Below are 21,869 nucleotides of genomic sequence, written 5' to 3'. Positions count from 1 at the left end.
CATAAGATCGAAATACTTATAATCTCAATTCCCTAGCTTTTAATATCTCAATACACAGTTGTTACAAAGCTATATTCATGATTTTGTTAATAATTTTATGATGTTCCAGAAATATGTGAAGCACTATGACCTATATGTTTTCTAGAACTGCAGAGTTCTTATTAAGATAAAAACTATCAATTATGCATTAATCATAGGATTATTTATACTTTTATTTATAGTTTATGCTCAACCCATCATCAGCAAAGCCAGGCCTGATCTGCTCAAAACTCACTTTATTCCAACACTGGAGAAATTAAAGAAGAAGGCTATAAAGATTGTGGTGGAAGAGGAGCAACTGAGAGCAGATAGTAAAACTGACACCCAAGAAGCTGAGCTACTCATTCTTGATGAGTTTGCTGTTCTTTGTAGAGACCTTTATGCCTTCTATCCAATGTTGATACGTTATGTAGACAACAACAGGTAAATAAAAACTAATACTTGAACTCATATTTATTAGTTAACGTGCTGGAGTCCACAATCAGATAATCAGAAAGAACACAATGCATTTAATGTTATGCTGAGATTCAGATCCTGCGTATTGTAAGTTTCTTAACTTACAGAATGATATACCTTGAATTCACACCTTTTTCTCACATGCATTTGGCTTATTTGGTTGTACTGTAACTGTGCTATTATCATTGAGAATGCATATCCCAAGCAGACTTGTGCTACCACAGCCCAATGACATTACAAATGCATATGCCTTACAAAAATTTAAAAAATGGCTAAACCCCTTAACTGCTAATGAAGAGCTGAAAAACTATTTTGCCTCAGTTGAATCATTCTATTTGTAGATGATACCACAAAGATGTTAATCATTTGTGTTGGTTTTTCTAAGACAAATAAAAAGTGTTTGGACAACGTTGTATTGCCTTTGGAATCACCAGTTTTTCTCCTCAGCCATTTAATGAAGGATTATTCTGTGCTTACACTTTCCCTTTCACTTGTCCCAGAATGTGACCCCAAGATGCTCTTCAGAAGAGCATCTAAAGTATCTCTAGTATCTCAGCATCTACAGTATCTTAATCCTATCCTTAATAACATTGTTCTGTATGCAATCATTGTCTACTTATATTTTTTAGTCACTAGTACATATTGGGCTAGTTAGGAGCATTTTCATTGCGTGCATGATCATTTATGCTGTGAACTAATTTACACTGAGAATTATTTGCTTTTTCTAGATGAACTCAAGGCTTTACTATGTCAGACCTTGTTGGCAAGGAAACATTTTAAATTTTTAAAAAACACAGATTTAACTGGGCTGTGGAGAAATCCAACTAGAAAGACAGAGTTAATGAGCATAAGTTACAACATAATAATTCTTTCCATGTCTGCTGTCAGATGCCCACTTTATGTATGGTCATATTAATGCATTTTAATTTAGAGATGTTTACAGGGGCTGCATTTGTTAGTTCATTTCCCCAAGTTTTCTGAGCATCCTTATGTAGATGGATCCAGACTGAAGTTGTATTAGTTCCTGGATTACAAAAATAAACCAACTGAAGCAGTCCTTACAGCTCTACCCACTCATTGATTTCCCTATACTCTTCCTCCTTTCTCCATTATAGTGTTTTCTTTTGGATCAGCACAAAATTTTCATAACAAAGTTTTATTAGGGGGGAAAAATAAAAAGAAGATAAATACTTGGAGAAAGAGAGAGAGTTCTACTTTTCAGTCAAGTCTGTTTTCTAGTCTGGTTCACAGAATAGGCACAAAAATATGTGTTGGCAGCATGGGCAGGAGGAGCAGGCAGCAATAAGTAGCCAAGAATGGAGATGAGTTAAGCGGCCGTGAAAAATGGTCTCTCTAACTATGGCCATGGAAAATTGAAGTGATTCTCATAAATTGCAAGACTGACCATCCAAATGTAACCTGATCCATTAGAGATTGTTATATTCAGTTGTCTTATTTAAAATGTCTTATTTTAAATTTCTCTTGTTTTTGTAATTAGAGCCAATTGGCTGAAGAAACCAGACGCAGATTCTGATGAACTCTTTCGAATGGTAGCTGAAGTTTTTATCCTGTGGTGTAAATCACATGTAAGATAAGATGCATAATTTTTCTTCCATTTCAGTCTGTCTTTAAATATAAACATGGTACATGTGGATGAACGAAACTTCTGGTGATTTTTTTTTTTCTTTTCATCTTTAGAATTTCAAAAGAGAAGAACAAAATTTTGTGATTCAGAACGAAATCAACAATTTAGCATTTTTAACAGGAGACACCAAGAGCAAGATGTCTAAAGTAAGTTAATAAAAATTTGTGGATCAGTTAAATCTTCAGCATGTGCTTAGTGTGTTGTAAGAAGGCTCTGAAAATCTACTCAGATTGCAGCTGTTGTGCTGGTAGGAAAACAAAACCTTGGTGGTAGACATGACAACTACTATGCAAAGTACAGGCTATGTACCTTAGAGTTATTTATTAAATGTTTGCTAAGTAGTCAAAGACACAAGATTTAAAGTAAAGGTCTTGATTTGAAAAAGATACATGTATAAGAGAAAATGGGTTGTAATATATAATATGGGTTGTTGATCTTTCACAAAAAAAGAAAACAGGTAGACTATTTTATAAAAGCAAGTGAAGAAACATTGGTTGCCTAATCTTTTTCTTGTGAATGTCAGTATTGTTCTGTCAGTTCTGATGGAAGAATGCTGTCTTTGCATATACCTCTTTATTCATACATATAGTGTGCCACAGGTGCACTGTTTTTCTTGTTTCTTATTAATGACCACATTAATTTCTTTTTTGCTCATTTTCAATATGACAAGATGCTGACATGATGGCTGGAAAGTGCATTTGTTACCTGTATAATAGAGAAAATGCATGTTGTCAAGGTAAAAAATGCCTCTTTGACATTAGCTGAGGAAGATTGCCTTACTCAACTAAAGCCAGCTGAAGTCTAATTCCAAATTAGTGTTGGTAAATGTAGCAAAGAACTCTTTGTTTTATTCATATTTGTAACGTGTTTGGAGTAATCCTATTTTGAAAGTGTTCCAAAGAAGTGGTGGAGTTTATTGTTCTGTATTTGACTATATTTTGAATGTCTGTAACCTAGCTACTGTAAGTCCAGCTTTAGACAACAGAGTCAGATAAAATGTGCCATTACATTTCCTAATTATTTTAAAAAATGTTTGCTTCTTTTCTGTTTTAAGTTCTGAAACTTGGTTAAGACAAACCCTGATATTGGAAAGTTTACAGCAAAAATAACAGATTTTCTGCTCATCATTAGTTCATGATGACACTAAACAGCAATTCAAACTATATAGGCAATTCCATATTTTGAGAAAAGGAAATTTATAACATGATTCCTTGTTTTCAAGATGCAGCTAATTGAAACTGTGTGATAGAATAGAAATGTTTGTATTCTTCTCATTAGCAAGACGAATAGTGGGCACAGTCCAGGCTATTTGATGATCAGTTGCACAATAACAGAGTCTAACATGTAGCTCTGTACTTTTATGATATGGCAATCACTACACATACATTTAATACGTATACTTCAATATTATGCATTAGAATTGGCCTGAGGAGCCAAGAATTAGGTGTACTTTTTTTAAAACATGACAGATTAGAATCAGGTGATTCATATTTAGTCTAAATTGTGTCTCACTGCAGTATTGATAATAGGATAATATGATGTAAACTGTTAGTGACATATTTTAGTCAGTCTGGCATGACAGGAATGACAAAACAAATCTTTACAAAATAAAGAATATGTATCCCACATACTGCTCCATTTTGAATAAAATCACAGGAATTTAACATCAAGAATCTATATGACCCAAATTTGTAAGAGTTTGGTTTTGAGATTACATTCTCAAATGCCTGTTGCGTATATTGAAACATACAGATATATTATGTATAAATATGTAAATGCTCTATTTTTCACATGGGTATACAGTACAGGGAGATTATTTTTTTTATATGCGTATAATTTTTTTGTAAACATTAATATCAAATCATAGCGTTCAGGGACACTGTGCATGGTTATTGCTAATATAGGAAGAAATAAAAGATCATAATGTTCATGATTTAATATTTTATTAATATGGTACCATAACTGCAGGAGTGATTGAAGAACAGTTGATCATTTAGGTAGGCATTTGTTTCATGAGTTAAATACCATGATACAATACATAAGGCATCTTTTAAAGTGTTGTATTGGTTTTCTATATGTGGTTTCTAAGCAGGAAATGGATAACATTTCCTAATACATAATGTAAATGCCCCAAAACCAGTCCATTCATTAAAGCATGCATTTAGATCTGAATATTTTTTTTTTTTTTAAGTCTGCATAGTTTAGAATAAAAAAGAAATTCTCTAAGTAACTGAATTTCAGGGCTTCTTACAAGGTTTGATACTAATTTATATCCTCAGAGAATAATCAGTAGAGGACATTCTGTTAAGGAACATGATTTTTATCATTTTTGATTTAATATTAACATTCAGGTCAGGAAGTAGTACGTTAACAGAATAATTAGCACTTTCCTCTTCATCACCAGTTCCTCTTTATTCACATTTTTAGTGGAAGCAATCATATCCTGTATTTATCAAGCATGAGAATGTGAATATGAACATTGGCTATTAACAGTTGGCCCAAGACAGAACAGTTTGGCGTCTCTTAAAGCAGTAAGGCCCATGCTGATCTCAGACTGCTTTAGACAACTGTCTGTCTTATAACATATACTTCGTATTTTCCCTAATATACAAGATACTGTGATAGTACTAGTGTGTAAGGTATGGAAGGTCCTGTATCTTTACATGCCATATGCAAAAAAAAAATATGCAGAGGATGAAGGATTAGGATTAGATTATTTATCATTAGCTAATAGCAGGGGTAACAAATGATTCCTTGTTACAATCAATAAATTGATTAAGTACCCATTGTGTTTTGATTATACAATATTAACTTTGTTAATATTTTCTCAAATAAATGTATTAACAGCTGAGCAAGTTTTTTAATTTTTCTTTTCTAAAAAAATGGCAGCAGATTGCTCGGAGGGGAATGGTAAGTTAGAGAACTTTCAGTCTGAGAGAGACTGGTAACTTAGATTGCGTTGAAATAACAGATTTGTGATAGAAGTGTTGAAATGGAGAATTTAAACACATTCAACTCCGCTAATCTGTTATTTTTGAACCCTTCATAGGTTTGTTGATAAAATAGCATTTTGATTGAGATTCAGTGATGTCTTATTGTGTTTTACAGTTAATTGGTATAAAAGACTAAGCATATACATTTACATGTACGTAATAGATGTGTAATACATATGCGGGTAATCTTTCTGTGTAAGTTTTAGAATCAAAATGAATGTGTTGCTAGATATATAACCTCAGTTGCTAAGCATTTGCATAACCTACTGAAGTTTTATTTGACTGGCCCTCATTATTAATTTTTTTGTATCTGTTTTTAAAAAGCATTTGCATAGACCTATTATAGAAGTTTGAGGCAGTCATAAAATCCAAGTTTGGATTATGAAACAACATTGTGGTTTGTGCCCATTTGTAATATGTAATACATATTATTTGCAAATTTATGATAATTAGAGGATTTCGTGTTAGTATTTTCTGTAATAATTTTAGATCTCTTCTTTAAGACTATTTCAATTGCATAGAATACGTTTCCTTTAGATATACTGTGGTAAATCATGAGTGGATTACTTTTATGGTCATCTCTAATACATGAAATATAATTAACGTCTTGTCTTTACTTACCTTCAGTGTATATCTGCTGAGCCATGTCTGTGCAGCATCTGCATATTTCACGCAATTGAAATTTTCAATTAAAATTTGCTGTTTGTCTGAGTAAGCTATTGAAGATTCTAAGATGCTTAACAATTTGATGATTAGTCTTTCAGTCTTTCTTGACTTGTAGCTGGTTTTCTTCACTATGTGATATAAATACAGTAGGATATAAAAAGAGGTTTTAAAAATAGCTTGTCTTCAACATTTTGAGGCTAATTCAAGAAAATAAAGTTACTATTAGAGCTATCACAGAAGGGAGTTTGTTTGTATTAATGTTTTTTTCTGTTTGTTTTTATTCAACAGTTTTCTATAATATTTTCCCATGCCTGGTCAAGGATTCTTTTGAGTAACAGTTGAATTTTTTTGCCACTTTACCATAACTACATGGTTCTGTTGTTATCTTCTTAAGCTTGCCTGACACAATGATAATACAGTGTTGACTATGGAATACATGTTTGTTTAAGTGTATTTATGGTAAAAAAAAAAAGTGTATGTATGAGAGTTACAGTTGAGTTTATAATAGTGTTCTCAAAATGGGTACTGCTGAGAGATATGAGCTTAAGTCAAGTTTTCTCTCAGGCTGTCTCCAAAACAGTAATGAGCTATGCAATGGCAAAATTCATCTATAAATGCTGCATCTTCACAGTGATAGTTTGATTTCCATTTCTAAACATAATTTTTTGTCAATCATATTTTGGTGGGGAAAAGAGGTAAAAAGAGCTATTTTGGTGAAAATGTGAATATTTTTCATTATTGGACTATGCAGAATTCCAGACACTTTCCTCCTTTTAACAATATTGAGAAAAAGTGCAATAATTAGTATATGAATTTGCTTATTTACTAGATGTACTTCCTGATGTGCTGAAGAAACAAATGGTAGTGCTGAACAGCGACAGATAAATTCAGTTCAATCATTTAATAGGGATTAAGCTGAATTTGATTATACACTTACAGCCTATTGTTTTAGCTACAAACTTACTTAGAATATTTTTATTGTCCCGATAAAGCTGAGTATGTTTATTACTAACTTGTAAAATTATCATCTTTTCATCTCTTTTACTTATGTTTTTTCCCCCTTTATTTTTCTTTCATACAGGCCATGCAAGTAAAGGTACAGGTCAAAGTGCATGATGTGTCTTTGTTTCAGATTTAGAGATGATCAGGCTCCAAGCATTCTTTCCATTGATCACAGCAGTGGCGTCACAAAGTAAAGGCCCAGGTTCCACCTACTAAAAATTTTCTCCAAGTTAAAGTGGCAGAAATGGACCAGAGCAGCTGGAATTCCCTCTGGCACTCCCACATGTTGCTTAATGTGAAAATGTAGTAAAATTACTTTTTCTAATTATTTAAGATGTACATTCTGCCTCTGCTGTCTTTCTGCATTCTGATTTTTCTGCTAATATATTGAAGCAGACATTGTAAATGTGATACCTAAGTAGAGTCACCAGAAACATGTATTTGGCTTGTGATATTCAAGAAAGATATTCAGGAGAAATGTGCTATAAACTATTCCCTGTCTGTAGATTAATAGAAGATTGTATTAGAACCAATAAGTTTAGATAAGGTATAGAGTTGAAATTCTACCTTTTTCCAAAATTAAAATGTTCTTTACTAAAGATGTGAGGTGTGACAAAGCTTTTGAGTAACCATTGTGTCTTTTGTGTATTTAGTGTATTCAAAGTGTTGTCTCCAGTGAACCATAGTCCACCTTCCTTTGCATCATTCATATTATCTTTTTTTAATATGAATTTCTAATATAGATGAGTACTTTCTGACCCATGGTGTGTTCTTCACTGGTGAAGCAGAATGAACAGCAAAATGGAGCATAAAACCCTTTCATCTTTCCTTTCACCCTGTGTGCTGAGAAGCACACGTGATGCTATGAAGACTTTTTAATCTATGAAATTGGAGACATAAGTTAAAAAGTGAGCAGTTGTGTTAAACTGATTTCATGCTTTGGTACTGTCAAACTTCCCCAGGTATATAGAGTAGGATTTAATGAATGCTCTCATGATAATCTCAGAAAATTGAAGGTTTAAGGAGGGTTGGAAATACTAAAAATATTAATTCCATCAATTTAACCAATTTTTGCTGGTTTTTTTAAGTATAAGTTCTTTCTTCTTTCTGATTATATAATTAATTATTATTAATCTACTGGAGAATCTGTAATTCTTTTTCTGTGTATGTTTGCTGAAGAAGTGTCCATTTGTGTGTTTAAATCCTCAGACAAGTAAGATCGTTTTGTGTCGTTAGGCAATGAGATTATATCATTCTTCTTGTTGAGGTCCTTTTAGCTCAGTTAATTATTTAGGCAAAATATATCCAATTTAATGCTCTTCACATATGAAATTAAGGTATTGTGTTTACTCATATAGGTGCATATTAGAACTGAAAGAGACATAATTTTATTGTCATTTAGGTTTCTGTCTGTGACTATACTTACACATTTATCATCAGGAGTTGTGAATTCACAGACAGCAGAATTTGATGGCAAAGGCAGAATGGATCTTCTTTTCATGTCTTAAAAATGTTCAGGTTTTAAGGCTCACCTATCTTGTTCATACCTAGTTATTAATTGCAAGTGAAAATAAAGAAAATTGGATGTGTAAAACATCCTCAAGCATAAAGATGCAGAAAAGTAAACCAGTACCTCTCCTTCTTTTACTTTTATTTTTTTTTTAAATATATCTATTACCTATTTTGTTATTCCTTATTTGAGATGCATAGTGACGCCACTGGAATACAGTGATACATTGTGGGATTTGTTTGTCTGTTGTCAATGTAGAGTACAAACAATGTCATTATTATAGCCATTACATCACTGCTATTTCTAAGGCACTTCCAAAAGCAAAGCTTTGAGGCAAAGTACTCTCTTGCAATTGTTAGTTCCTTAAGAAAGGAAGCCACATCCATTGTGTGTTCCCTCTGACCTGCCAAATGCTCAACACCAGCTACGTACACAGAGGTTCACCATCTAGAAGACAGAATTTGCCAAAATTTACCACTGAATAGAACATGTGTGGCTGCCGTTTTTTTCTTCCAGTGATTATTGTGATAAAAGTGTGGTAATAATTGGTAAATAATGAATTGCAATTGATTCTGCTGTATCCTTATGTGGAACTACACAATGTATTATAAAAACAGTGGTCAGTAAAACTTAATTGACAGAGGGAAAAGGATGTGGAGGGTTAAATGCAAGCATTTGCTATTTTGTAGTGTTGTATAAGCCTGGAGGCCTAGTCCTGAAATCTTATCTTGGGCAAAACTCCCCTTGAGCGTAGTAGGAGTTTAATCTAGGTACAGAATTCAGAACTGGGCTATTTTTATGTTGTTGTTGTTGTTTACATTCATTAAATATATGAGTCTGTTCTAAAAATTTTGGTTCACTGTCTCATAAATGAAAAGTTGTGTATGAAATGTTGTACAGTATCTGTTGTAAGAAGATAGGGCAGATGTTACTCTGTTGTGCTGTTTACTTCACTGTCTCTTTTGTTTTCCTTTTCCTATTACTCATGATCTCCAAAGATGCAGAATACTTAATTTTTCATCCCAGATTTACTTTTATTAGTCAAAGACAAAGGGCAGTGCTTTTCCCAAAGGCATTAATTTATTGGCATTTTATTGCATTGAATCAAAGCCTTTTAGATACTGGTATTTTTCAGTTGAGATAAATCAGACAATATTAATTCATTCAGACCCTGGATAACTACTTTTATGTAAGCTTCTAACAAAAATGTAAACATCCTGAATTTGTCTCTGTAACATTGAGAACTAATAGTGTCTCTGAGACTGACTCAGCTTTTAATTTTGGGGTTGTTTCTATTTGAGAGGTAAGATCCAGAAAATATAGTTAGATTCATATGTATGAATGCACACAAAAGTATGTTACTACTATTAAAATATTACTGTTATTGCAGTTTCTGCACTGGCACACACCAAAAGTATTCCTTTACATTTCCCGCTCAAGCCTGTACACCCTTCCTCTAATGTAGACTTTTTAATTAATAGTACTACATCAGGAACATTGTTTCCTTGGACCATTAGGGGGAAGAGCATGTTGGAAAAGTGTGTGATCAGAGAATTACAGTCATTTACTTTTCTATTTTTTTAATTATAGTCTGGAGGACAAGATCAAGAGAGAAAGAAATCAAAACGTAGAGGGGATTTGTACTCCATACAAACGTCCTTGATTGTAGCTGCACTTAAAAAGATGCTTCCTATTGGTTTGAATATGTGTACTCCTGGGGATCAAGAGCTCATCTCTTTGGCTAAGACTAGATACAGCCATGTAAGTGTATACTTTATAATAGCTTTTAATGCAAAATAAGCAGAACTTTATAAACTGAACTTTGAGGCATGGATATCTAAGCAGTCAATATAATTAAATATATCAATGTACTATAAGCAATTATAGCTGCTAATTGTGCTTTCACAAGGAAAAAGTGGTGTGTATAGACAGCTGCCATCATTTCCATGTCATTTTCCATTTGTATACAACATACTTTTTTACATATGCATATTCATTTGGACCAAATATTGAAATACCATTAGTTATCTTTAATTCTCTTCAAAGTTTAATCCTTGTTTTGTGGTCAAAATTGAGGAAAGCCTTTGTCCTATGCCTTTCTGGTAACTTATGTACTTTGAAAACAAAAGAATTTCAGTTTCAATAATAAAATAATAGCTTTTCTATGTTGTACTTATGAGATGAATCATAATCTGAATTGAAAAATACTTCTACCTTTCTACAGAGGGACACCGATGATGAAGTCAAAGAACATTTACGTAACAACTTACATTTGCAGGAAAAGGTAACGTAAAAAAATCTGTCTGGAAGATGGTGATGTGCACTTTTAAAACACAGAAGTCACAATTGGTTTGTTTATCGTGATATGTGAAAAACAAAACCAAAGAGAATGTGAAAAGCTATTAGAAAAATTGCTATTTTAACATCTTTCTTCATAATTTTTTCATGACAATAATTAGTCTATTTGTAGCTTTGGCTGGTACTTTTCAAGTTTCAGGAAGTCCAATAGAATGGGACAAGTGTAAAGAATGAGATACTGATAGTTTTAAAGCTATTATTACTTAGAATCAACTTGATCCAAGAAGAAAAAAAAAACATATTCCAGCTTCTCTTCTTCAACTTAACTTGCACTAATGATTAAGTAGTATTTCTAAGAATATATGCATTTTGAAGTGACATGATAAAATAAGAAAAGTTTGTGTCATCTTAACACTTAAGAGTTTTACATGGACATTTATGTTCCTGCTTTTTATATGCTGAATACACTGTCAAAGGTGATACCAAATGGTTTCCTCATAACTGTGTAAACAATAAATAATTTACATTGTTGCTTACAGTCTTTGAACATAATAGGAGTAACTAATCTGTCATGGGAGACGACTGTCTGGTTGCTATAAATTTGTGCTTACGTAAATTTAAATTGGACACACTAAGTAATTCTAATGTACTTTTTCTATTTCTGTCTTGCAAAAAAACCAAGACCTTTGGCTGTAACTCTTCACCTGCTGAAATTTCAGCTTTTATAGACTCCATAAAACAGCTTTCCGCTGTTGGTAGAGAAGTTCTGCAAGGAGTTAAACTCAATCGCAGTACTAGATGTGCTTCCTTATTTTTAATGAGTTAAATGGGATACAGAAGTCCAGGGTGCTTTATTTGGTTTCATGAAATAAAAATACAGAACCTTGTTTAAGAATTGAGTTCGGTTACCCAATGGAACACAGAACCTAATGCCATTTTCCTGAGCTGCTAGCAGATTTTGACTAAAAGGGAACAGATGAAGCGGGAGTATCTATAATGTTCTTTATTATACTATGAGAATAATAGTGGCGGTAGTCAAATTCAGTATCTATTACAAAATATGTTGGTTTTTAGTCTGATGATCCAGCTGTGAAATGGCAGTTAAATCTGTACAAAGACATTTTGAAGAGTGATGAACCTGCTGACCCTGAGAGAAATGTGGAACGTGTGCAGAGGATTTCAGCTGCTCTGTATCATCTGGAACAGGTTAAAAGTTAAATGTCTATACTGTGTTTTAAAGTAGCTTGAGTTCTTTTTTCCTTGTAGAAATTATTTTGACTTCAGTGAGTGTCATTATTAAAGTTTCCAGATGAAAATTATTTTAGCATATGCATTCATGTGCATACACATGCACATACAGATGTCTGTATATGCAAAGCTTTTAATGTAATCTGTTGGAGTGCCTCGGTTTACCTTCAGGGAAAGCTCAGGATGTATTTACCTCTGCAAAACTTTGTGGACAGTTGCAAGTAGTATACAAATCATCACTATTCAGTAGCTGAAAAATCTGTAATTTTAGGAAGAGATGTTTGTATGTGCACTTATTTTTAATGTACAGGTTTTAGCCCATCTCCTATATCTGCACCTGAGTATGCTGTAGCAAATTTTTGAATCGGTTGCCTGTTCATTTAATTGATAACATTTAAATACAAAAAGGCATTTGTACTCTTCCCACATAAAGTTAATCTGTTTCGTTCACAAGTGATATAGCACAGAAATTCATTCACAGAAACAGTTGAATACGTGAGTTAGAAACAGACAAAATAACCGTTTTGGAATTTTACCAAGGAGTCCCACACGTGAGATACTTTGGCATCTTGAGTTTTTCTGTATAAACTGAGAGATACTATATATAAGGCCCCCAGTATTTTTTCTTACTAATTTAAAAACAAAACAAAACAAAAAAAACCCAACAAAATAAAACTCAAAAAAAAGCATTTTTTTCAGATGATGGGGAGCATTTGTAACATTTTCTAATTTGCTAACTACATTAAACACTAGCTAAAAAGAAAGTTTTGAATAAGCATTGAAAAGTTTCCATTGTATGTACTAGAAGATATTTTCTCATAGGTTGAACAACCACTGAGATCAAAGAAAGCTGTTTGGCACAAACTCCTGTCAAAACAACGCAAAAGGGCTGTTGTTGCATGTTTCCGAATGGCACCGTTATACAACCTGCCAAGGTAAATGGCTTACAGGTTTATTTTTTCATAACTTTTGTTTACATTTGAGTGCAAATATTGCTTGTGTGTATACCTACAAGTTTGTTCATTGTTAGGCCTATGTAATTTTATTTGAGACAAAAGAGTTGGTAAGTTACCAGCTAGTTCCTCACAGTAGCAAAATACTTGTCTCACGACAAATAACCAGAGGGGGAAAAGACCATAGGAATTACACTGCTTCAAAACCAAAACGCTTCATTTTTGTCAGCTGTTACTCTGTATAGTTCCTCGAGTTATTTGTGAAAATTCTTAAGATGTTGCTGTTTCTGTCCCTTTTTTGCCTCTGATTGGTTGCTCTTTTTACTTTTTATTCTCCTGTGTTTGTATTCTTTTCTCTTTTTTTAACTTTGTATGGCTATTCCTCTCTTATTGCATGAATGCTTCATGCCCTTTAGCTTGCCTCAGGCAATCTCTAGCTCCTACATCTGAATGTTATATGCATTAAAGCGGCTATAGGGGCAGAGCAGTACAGAATAATATTTTGGACTTGTGTGTTGCTCTGCTTCTTAATCCAGTTGAATGTGGATACCACAAAGTCCAAGATAAAGTACATCCTTTGCCTGGAGCCATCTACTGCTTTAAACAGAATATTAAGACCATGCAGCACTGGGGTCATTTACTTTATCCTGTACCTTCTCAACAAATCTGCTTTTTATTCAGATACAGCCTAAGCACATCTTTAATTAAGTTTGCTTTTCACCTTATTCTGCACTTTTCCACCTTTCATGTTTAATGTTTTTGTTCAAAGATTGTTTGCAAATTATTTAACAGAAGAATTGCATTGCATTTTTAAATGCCTTTATTAAAGTCAGTCTACATGCTTGATGTTGGCTAAAGGTCTGTAGCTGTGCTACTAACATATTGGAAGAATATTAGGTTTGCACAAGACAAATAAAAAGCCGGGTATACTGTAAAAAGCACACATCCTTCCTTTACAAAAAGTAGTAATTCTAGACTGTAATAACTTCTCTAAGTTGTCACACTAGCACCAGGCAATCTTTAAAGAACCAGAGAACTGAAAACGTTTAAGAACAACATAAAGCAAACTGGCTAGCATCAACCATTTCATCTTCAAGAATTGTGTGTGGAAAAACAAGAGGAAGTGGTATGAAGAGCACCCATTTCAGTATAACATTTTTGTGAGCTTTTTTTTTTTTTACAACCATATTCTGGATTTATCACTTCTTAAAATGTTTGGAATACATATTAGCACTCAGATGATCAAAATGGTTCATCTTATTTTTGCCTTTAAAATAAACCCCACTTTTATTTATTATTTTTGAGGTTGATGGAACACTTGCCAAGGGGCAAAATGGGTTATGAATCTGTATTTTCATTTTCAAGAAAATATGGAATACTCCTCATTGAAGTAGAACATTTACATTATCTGTAATTTTCATTAAAATCTTTTGTGTGTTAAAAATACTGAGGATGGTTCTTCTCAAACTTTCTGGTAGATTTTGTGGTCGAGTTTACTCCTAATTTAAATATGAATGTGAGGCAAATCTTTAGTTATTTCATCGTGTAGATTCGAAAAATGATCTGTCATTAAACTATTTTAGCCAATTAATTGTGGTGTCTGCACTTCAAAACAGGCAAGAGTGAGACACTTTGGGCTTAGAATCATAAAATCATAGAATGGTTTGGATTGGAAGGGACCTTTAAAGGTCCTCTAGTCCAACTCCCTTGCAATGAGCAGGGGCTTCTAGGTGTATTGCTCAATTGATAGGTGCAGAACAAAGTTTTAAAATTCATTAGTTTATAGACACGTATTTTTTCTAGATAAAACATAGGATTCTGATGGGAAAATAAGGCTATCACAGTATTATGCACTTATAACTATCTCCATCGTTTAAATTGATTGTGTTGTTAAGACATTTCTAGCAGGGTATGATTAATTCTAGGAGCTATGTAAATCCCCTGAGCCAGAGTTTCAAGTGCAGCTCTCCTTATCTTGTATATTTCCTCATTTTAGTCGCAGTTTTATATTGGGAGTGTTAGTTCTAAATTTGATGCTAGAATCAATTAATTTAAAGGGCAGTAAGCAAGCATTGTGGTACCCTTTCACTTATCCTAGAAAAGATTAATATCTTCAGTGAATAATGAGCTCTTTTATTTGAATATTTTCTGGAGACTTAGGTGTCTTTTAATATAATTTAATGTTAAACTCATATTTTAATCTAATTTTCTGCAAAATGCATTCTTATATGTATCAGTTTTAGGAATTCCAGTAAGCTATTTCAGAAATTGAAATGTCTATTCATGTGGAGGTTTTGTTAAATCATAGAAAAATCAAAATCATTTGTTAAATCATAGAAAAATTACTTTAACTTCTACTGTAGAAGTACTCCCTTTTCTGAGAAGTGCCTGGAGATACAAAAGAAATAGTTGTACTGTAAAATATTTTTATTTTTCAAACAACAAAAAAAATCAGTTAAGTTAGGAAATACTAATTCTTCATGTTCTGTGTTTAGTTAATGTACATGGCTTTGAAAAAGTGTCTTATGTGATAAATGTTTCTTTGAGATGTGTGGTTTTTATGTTTGATGTCTTTAATTTGTAAAAAAAATTTGTCTTATTGTCTGTCATCTGTATATGCACATAGATACAGCGAAGTTGTACATGGCAATTTTTCATACACAGTTTACGAATACATTCTTTCTGACTACTTTATTGAATTTAACTTGTGCCTTTCTTCAATGAAAACCTATATGCTTTTCTTCAGACACAAAATTAGCAATTTCTTCCTGAGCACCTTTCAACGTGTTTGGCTGGAAAAAGTACATGAAAAAACTCAGTATGACAGGCTTATACTCAAGTTAACGGTAATGTAACTTGTGGAGAGCCTCTTGCTTATGCGCACACTTATTCCTTCCCAGCCATGATTTGATGTTATCATAAAACATGAATTTGTACAATTTTCAGAGGGGATTCTGATTGGTCAGTTTTTGAAATTTGGTAATAAAATGGCACCAGTGCCAGCAGAAGAGCCTAGAAGGTTGGCTCAATAGGTATTCCATTATAAAATAATAATTCATGTGCACAGTGTATTTAAACACATCATAGTGTATACAGCCAATATGTATAGCTTTTGTTAGTAGTGCAGGATAAAAGTAAATGAAAAGGCTGTGTGGAACAACCTCTGTACCCTCATGTTGTGCACCTCGAAACAAAACTTCTCCCCTAAATGTAATGTAAAGATGGAATGGTTTGGCAATTATTATGTGTAGTCTTATTGCCATGAGCTGTGTTTTCTGTGGAAAGTTAAATGAATGAATACTGTATAGTAGTAATTAATATGCCTAAGAGTTTTCTAAAATTGGTCACTTTCTAGAGCAGGTTTTGTGTATTTCTAATCCAGCTTCTTTGAGGACACATTAACACTGCCCTGATTTGGAACTGAAAGAAAAGAAGCTCAGGTTATGCTTCTCTATGTGGAAGAAGGCAATGATTGTCTGTAAATAACATGCTGGAAATCACTTCATGATTATTTTGGTGTTGATGGCCAACTTCTGCTGTCTCAATGTCCTAAATCTAGTAAACTAGATTTACATCTCATAGGTGTAAATCCCACCCACTCATTCTCAGTCTGTTCAAGTGTGTATTTTTCCCATGCTTGCATTAAGGTTTCAGTCCTGCAGTTTCACATATAATGTATATTAGCACTCCCAAAGCCTTCAAAACAAAAAGTAATATATACATGTGTATTAAAAAATAGTAAGAACGTTCAAAAGTGCACGCAGATTTGTCACTGTTAGTTATGTTTTGCATTTTGTTTCACTGACCAATCAGAGGATCAGAATTGTACAAATATGTATCCTTACTAATCATTAACCACCTGAGCTGTTATACTATGTTCCGTTACCCCTCTTGATCTCACTTTCACAACCCCCCCCAGGCACCGTTCTATTAACCTCTTCCTCCATGGCTATCAGAACTATTGGATAGAAACAGAGGAATATTCATTTGAGGAGAAACTAGTTCAGGATTTGGCTGTAAGTACTGACATAATTGGGCATATTTTTCACTGCCCACTTTAGTGTATATTTTATGTATCTCTTATAACCTATATTGAATTTTGGTGTACTGTATGCATATGCATAAACTTATAAAATATTAATCCTTATGCTTCAGGGCATAAGGTCATTTTCTGCTGTGGTCAAAAAGACATTCATCCTGTGATGCACACTGAAGTGCATTAAGGTAGTTTATGCCTTCAGACAAACTATGCGATACTCATTTTTGGGAAGAGAAATGGATTAGATGAACTGTCAGACTATTTTTGTCATTATGGTAATTCCTATGTTCCTATATTTTATTTACTGGTTTTTTAAAGCTTGACACAATTGATCCTTTTCCCCTTTTTAAAATTTTTGTTGATGCATAATATTTAATTTTAACATTTTCAGCTTTGATACAAATTAATTTTGCTGTTTTCTTGTTGATACATTGTAAGGAGAAGTAAGTATATGCAGCCATATTCAGCAAAAATTTAGTTTACTTGTTTACTTGATAAAAGTGATTGGTAAGCTTCAGCATTTTGTTACTTAATATTGATTCAGAAAGACTACTTCTTTTTCTCTTCCCTCTCTGTAGTTAGTTTGTCTAAAATACTCCCAAGGGGCCTATCACCATAGTATATAAACACAATGAAAATGAGTATATAGCTTCATGGATCACATGAAAATGCATAAATGCATCAGGAGATGTTTCAGTGTTAGTAAAAGCAGTCATGTTGTGCTTTTTAAAGACCCACTTGTATAGAAGGTTGTATAGATCTTTTAAAATGACAGCTAATATATTCTTCTCATATTCTGGACAATTATATGGTCACAGTCTTTGTTTGACTTTGCTGCTTCTTTCTAAAGGAAGGAATGAGGCCATTAATCAAAACAGTAATTACAATTCTTTCAGATTTACTAGAGAATTAAATTGAACTTCTGTAATTCCAATTATTACTATAATTAGAATAATTCTACAATAATTACAAACTCTATGAAGGGGTGATAACACAAGTAAGGTAAAAGTGATGCACTGCTCTTTTGCCAGTGCTGGCTATGTTTTATTTCAAACTGCCAAAAAATGTTTGAAGTTGACTATAAGAGCAGTCCTTACATTTGTTGAATCAAGGTTACCTAGAAATGATATATGAAAGTATTGTAGTAAACAGTAATCTGAATAGGATGTATCTGATGATATTAAAAATAGTTCCATTTACCAATAATTCTGCTAAATAATTGAGCCGGGACTTTCTTTCAATTCCAATCTACTGGAAACACGTAATTTCTGCTGAATAAGGCTTCCCTAAGATTTTCGCTGTCTCATTCTCAATACCTTGCAAATGAGAAACTTCTAATGTTACTATCAAATATGAATAATAATCAGATACTCTAACTCCTTCTGAGTCATACAGGCACATATTGTTGCAGTTTATGCTATAAACTGCTGAATAAAATGAATACTGGAGGTTAATACAAATTGGACAGAATAAAATTACTGAAATCCTTTCCTAAGCTTAATTACTCAATTTTTTTTCTTACTCATGAAGCTTAATTTGTATATTCTGATATAAATCTTGAGACAGACACCTCCAAAAAAAGAGGAAGAGGAAGAGGAAGAGACTGAGAAGAAACAACCTGATCCACTTCATCAGATTATCCTCTACTTTAGTCGCAGTGCTCTTACAGAGACAAGGTAAAAAGAGCTGTGTTAAACAGTAATTGAATTTCCAGTAACATTACAGAAGTGATTTGACACAACTGCAGTTCATTATTGTGCATGGTGAATCTTTTTTGCCCCTCAGTTTCATTAGAGTTTTCATGTATTTAAACTTGATATAACCTTTATATTGACTATTTCTGACATTTTAAAAGCTTGGTAAATACCCAATACAGAAATAACATAGCATGAATTCTCATAGAAACAAAAAGTCTACAGGAACTGTTGGTTCATTCAGAGTACCCGCCCCGGTCTCTGGTGTTAACAAGTGTGTGTTCTTGTTTGTATTCATTACATTTTATTCAGTATGTCAGAAAAGGTTTAATTGATGATTAGTGTGAATCTCTTTCAGTGCCAGTTTGAATTTAGACTGTTGATTAGAATATGTATTTTGTATGAGTACTCCAGTGCTTCATATACTTTTACTGTATGACTAACATAATATTGCCATCTGACAGTTATAGTTATTCTTATATCTACATAATACTTTTTTGCACCTGCAACAGCCAGTGATCCTTGCTTATCCAACATGACTAAGTTGAATGAGCAAATATAGCTCTAAATTATTTAATTAAAAAGTTAGAGACTTGGTTTGAGATAAGAAAATACATTTATAATATGATTTTCAAGTTTAATAGCATTTCAAATAGACATGTCTACTTTAATAAAATACCCTTTCATAAAAATTATATTTAAATGTTAGTAGGAATATGACATCTTTTTATTACTACATTGTAAAATAATTTTAAATATTTTTTACTCTTTATAGCAAACTAGAAGATGATCCTTTATATATTGCCTATTCTGCCATGATGGCAAAGGTAAGTATATCATTTCAAGCTCCATTCCTCACTCCACTCAGGTACTTCCCATTCCTTTCAGATGGATTTTAAACCTTTTCCTTCTGTTTCTTATTTGGACTGCTTGATACCAGTAATTTCTATATTTTTAATGAAGCAAAATACTGTTCAGAGTTATATGTATAATGAGAAATTTCTTATATTAAAATAATATGATAAAATTCCAGTGGGTGCAATCCTGTTGACACCACTTGGCGCTTTGTTTTATACAGGATTAACTCATGAACAGTTTTAACATGTTAATTATCTTTATTCTGTCGGTAATTATTTTGGAGTTAATATTTGAAGTCTGTCAAAAATAAGTTGACAGTCAGTTTTTGTAACATATTGATTACAGCCAACACATGAGGAGAGTTTCACTGTGAAGATAAATATTATGGATATAAATAGAGATATGACACAAGAACACATAGCATGTAGTTATAAGCTGTATAAGCCTGTAGTTACAGGGTGTATATGTAGTTGGACGAATGCCCTGAAGTACTCATACATTAGGGTATATGAGCTTCCTAGTGTGGATGAGCACAAATATTTACAATTACAGGGGTTTAAAATCTTCTTAATGCCTTTTAATTATTGCTTAAAAAAATTTCTTTCATCATTTTTGTAGAAATACTATAGTAAAAATAGGCATTATGTTTCATAATAAGCAAAATCTTGTGATTTGTTTCTAACATAAAAAGAGCTGTCAGGAAGAAGAAGAAGAGGAAGAAGAAGAAAAAGAAAAGACATTTGAGGTGAGACTTTAAATAACATTTCTTACTCATTGCCTAATGTGCAAGTATTTTAAATATGTCCACTAGAATAAATGCAAGAATAACACAGTGGTTTTTGAGCTGGTTTCCTAGGTTATTCATATAAAGGAAAGATGTTGTGATCTGAAGTTTTGAAATCAAAAAACTCATGGATTATGGAGGCTGATGGCCTTCAACAACTTCAGATTTCTCATCTTCCTATTTTTCCTGAATCAGTTCCAGTCTGTATCCTATTCTCATTTTTGTTCCCAAACCCAGGAAAAAGAAATGGAAAAACAGAGAACTCTCTATCAGCAAGCTCGCTTACATGATCGTGGAGCTGCTGAGATGGTTCTTCAGATGATTAGTGCAAGCAAAGGTAATGTTCTGTGGAGTAGTAAAAGTATACATGATAAACATATCATAGGTATAATGCTATGCATATATTATATAATCATAGACTAGTTTGGATTAGAAGGGACCTTAAAGATCTCATCTAGTTCCAACCCCCCTGCCATGGGCAGGGACACCTTCCACTAGCCCAGGTTGCTCAAAGCCCCGTCCAACCTGGCCTTGAACACTTCCAGGGAGGGGGCAGCCACAGCTTCTCTGGGCAACCTGTTCCAGTGCCTCACCACCCTCACCATAAAGAATTTCTTCCTTATATCTAATCTAAATCTACCCTCTTCCAGTTTAAAACTGTTACCCCTTGTCCTATCACTACACTCCCTGATGCAGAGTCCCTCTCTAGCTTTCCTGAAGCCCCCTTTAAGTACTGGAAGGCCGCTATAAGGTCTCCCTGGAGCCTTCTCTTCTCCAGGCTGAACCACCCCAGCTCTCTCAGCCTGTCCTCATAATGGAGGTGCTCCAGTCCCCCAGTTATCTTCATGGCCTCCTCTGGACCTGCTCAAGCAGGTCCGTGTCCTTCTTACGTTGGGAGCCCCAGAGCTGGACACTGCACTGCAGGTGGGGTCTCATGAGAACAGACTAGAGGGGAAGGATCACCACCCTCGACCTGCTGGCCATACAGCCCAGGATACGGTTGGCCTTCTGTTCTGTGAGCGCATATTGCTGGCTCATAGTCAGTTTGCCATCCACCAATACACCCAAGTCCTTCTCCGCAGGGCTGCTCTCAATCTACTCATCCCCCAGCCTGTATCTGTGCTTGGGATTTCCCTGATCCATGTGCAGGACCTTGCACTTGACCTTGTTGAACTTGATGAGGTTTGCATGGGCCCACCTCTTCAGCCTTGTCCAGGTCCCTCTGGATGGCACATCCCTTCCCTCCAGCGTGTCAACTGCACCACACAGCTTGGTGTCATTGGCAAACTTGCTGAGGGTGCACTCAATCCCGCTGTCCATGTCACCCACAAAGAGGTTAAACAGTGCTGGTCCCAATACTGACCCTTGAGGAACACCACTCCTCACTGGTCTCCACTTGGACATTGAGCCGTTGACCACAACTCTTTGAGTGCGACCACCCAGTCAATTCCTTATCCACTGAGTGGTCCATCCATCAAATCTATGTCTCTCCAGTTTAGAGACAAGGATGTCATGCAGGACAGTGTCAAAAGCTTTGCGCAAGTCCAGGTAGATGACATCAGTTGCTCTTCCCTTATCCATAAATGTTGTAACCCTGTTGTATAAGGCCACCAAAGTCATCAGGCATGATTTACCCTTAGTGAAGCCATGTTGGCTGTCACCAGTCACCTCCTTATTTTCTATG

General features: G+C 34.0%; 1 protein-coding gene across 1 annotated transcript in view; it reads left to right on the top strand.

Annotated features, from left to right (window-relative positions):
* Positions 1-21,869, top strand: part of RYR3 (ryanodine receptor 3) — a 254,312-nt gene that overhangs the window by 196,634 nt on the left and 35,809 nt on the right. The window contains exons 67-79 of the mRNA XM_074824480.1: positions 222-462; positions 1,994-2,081; positions 2,194-2,286; positions 6,881-6,895; positions 9,902-10,072; positions 10,536-10,595; positions 11,684-11,815; positions 12,680-12,792; positions 16,730-16,826; positions 18,416-18,525; positions 19,319-19,370; positions 20,093-20,146; positions 20,423-20,522. Of these exons, the coding sequence (XP_074680581.1) occupies positions 222-462; positions 1,994-2,081; positions 2,194-2,286; positions 6,881-6,895; positions 9,902-10,072; positions 10,536-10,595; positions 11,684-11,815; positions 12,680-12,792; positions 16,730-16,826; positions 18,416-18,525; positions 19,319-19,370; positions 20,093-20,146; positions 20,423-20,522 (1,326 nt within the window). The remainder of the gene's footprint in view (positions 1-221; positions 463-1,993; positions 2,082-2,193; positions 2,287-6,880; positions 6,896-9,901; positions 10,073-10,535; positions 10,596-11,683; positions 11,816-12,679; positions 12,793-16,729; positions 16,827-18,415; positions 18,526-19,318; positions 19,371-20,092; positions 20,147-20,422; positions 20,523-21,869) is intronic.

Source organism: Strix aluco, chromosome 4 (genome assembly GCF_031877795.1).
Source record: "Strix aluco isolate bStrAlu1 chromosome 4, bStrAlu1.hap1, whole genome shotgun sequence".
NCBI lineage: Eukaryota > Metazoa > Chordata > Aves > Strigiformes > Strigidae > Strix > Strix aluco.
This window is presented reverse-complemented; position numbering and strand designations above follow the sequence as displayed.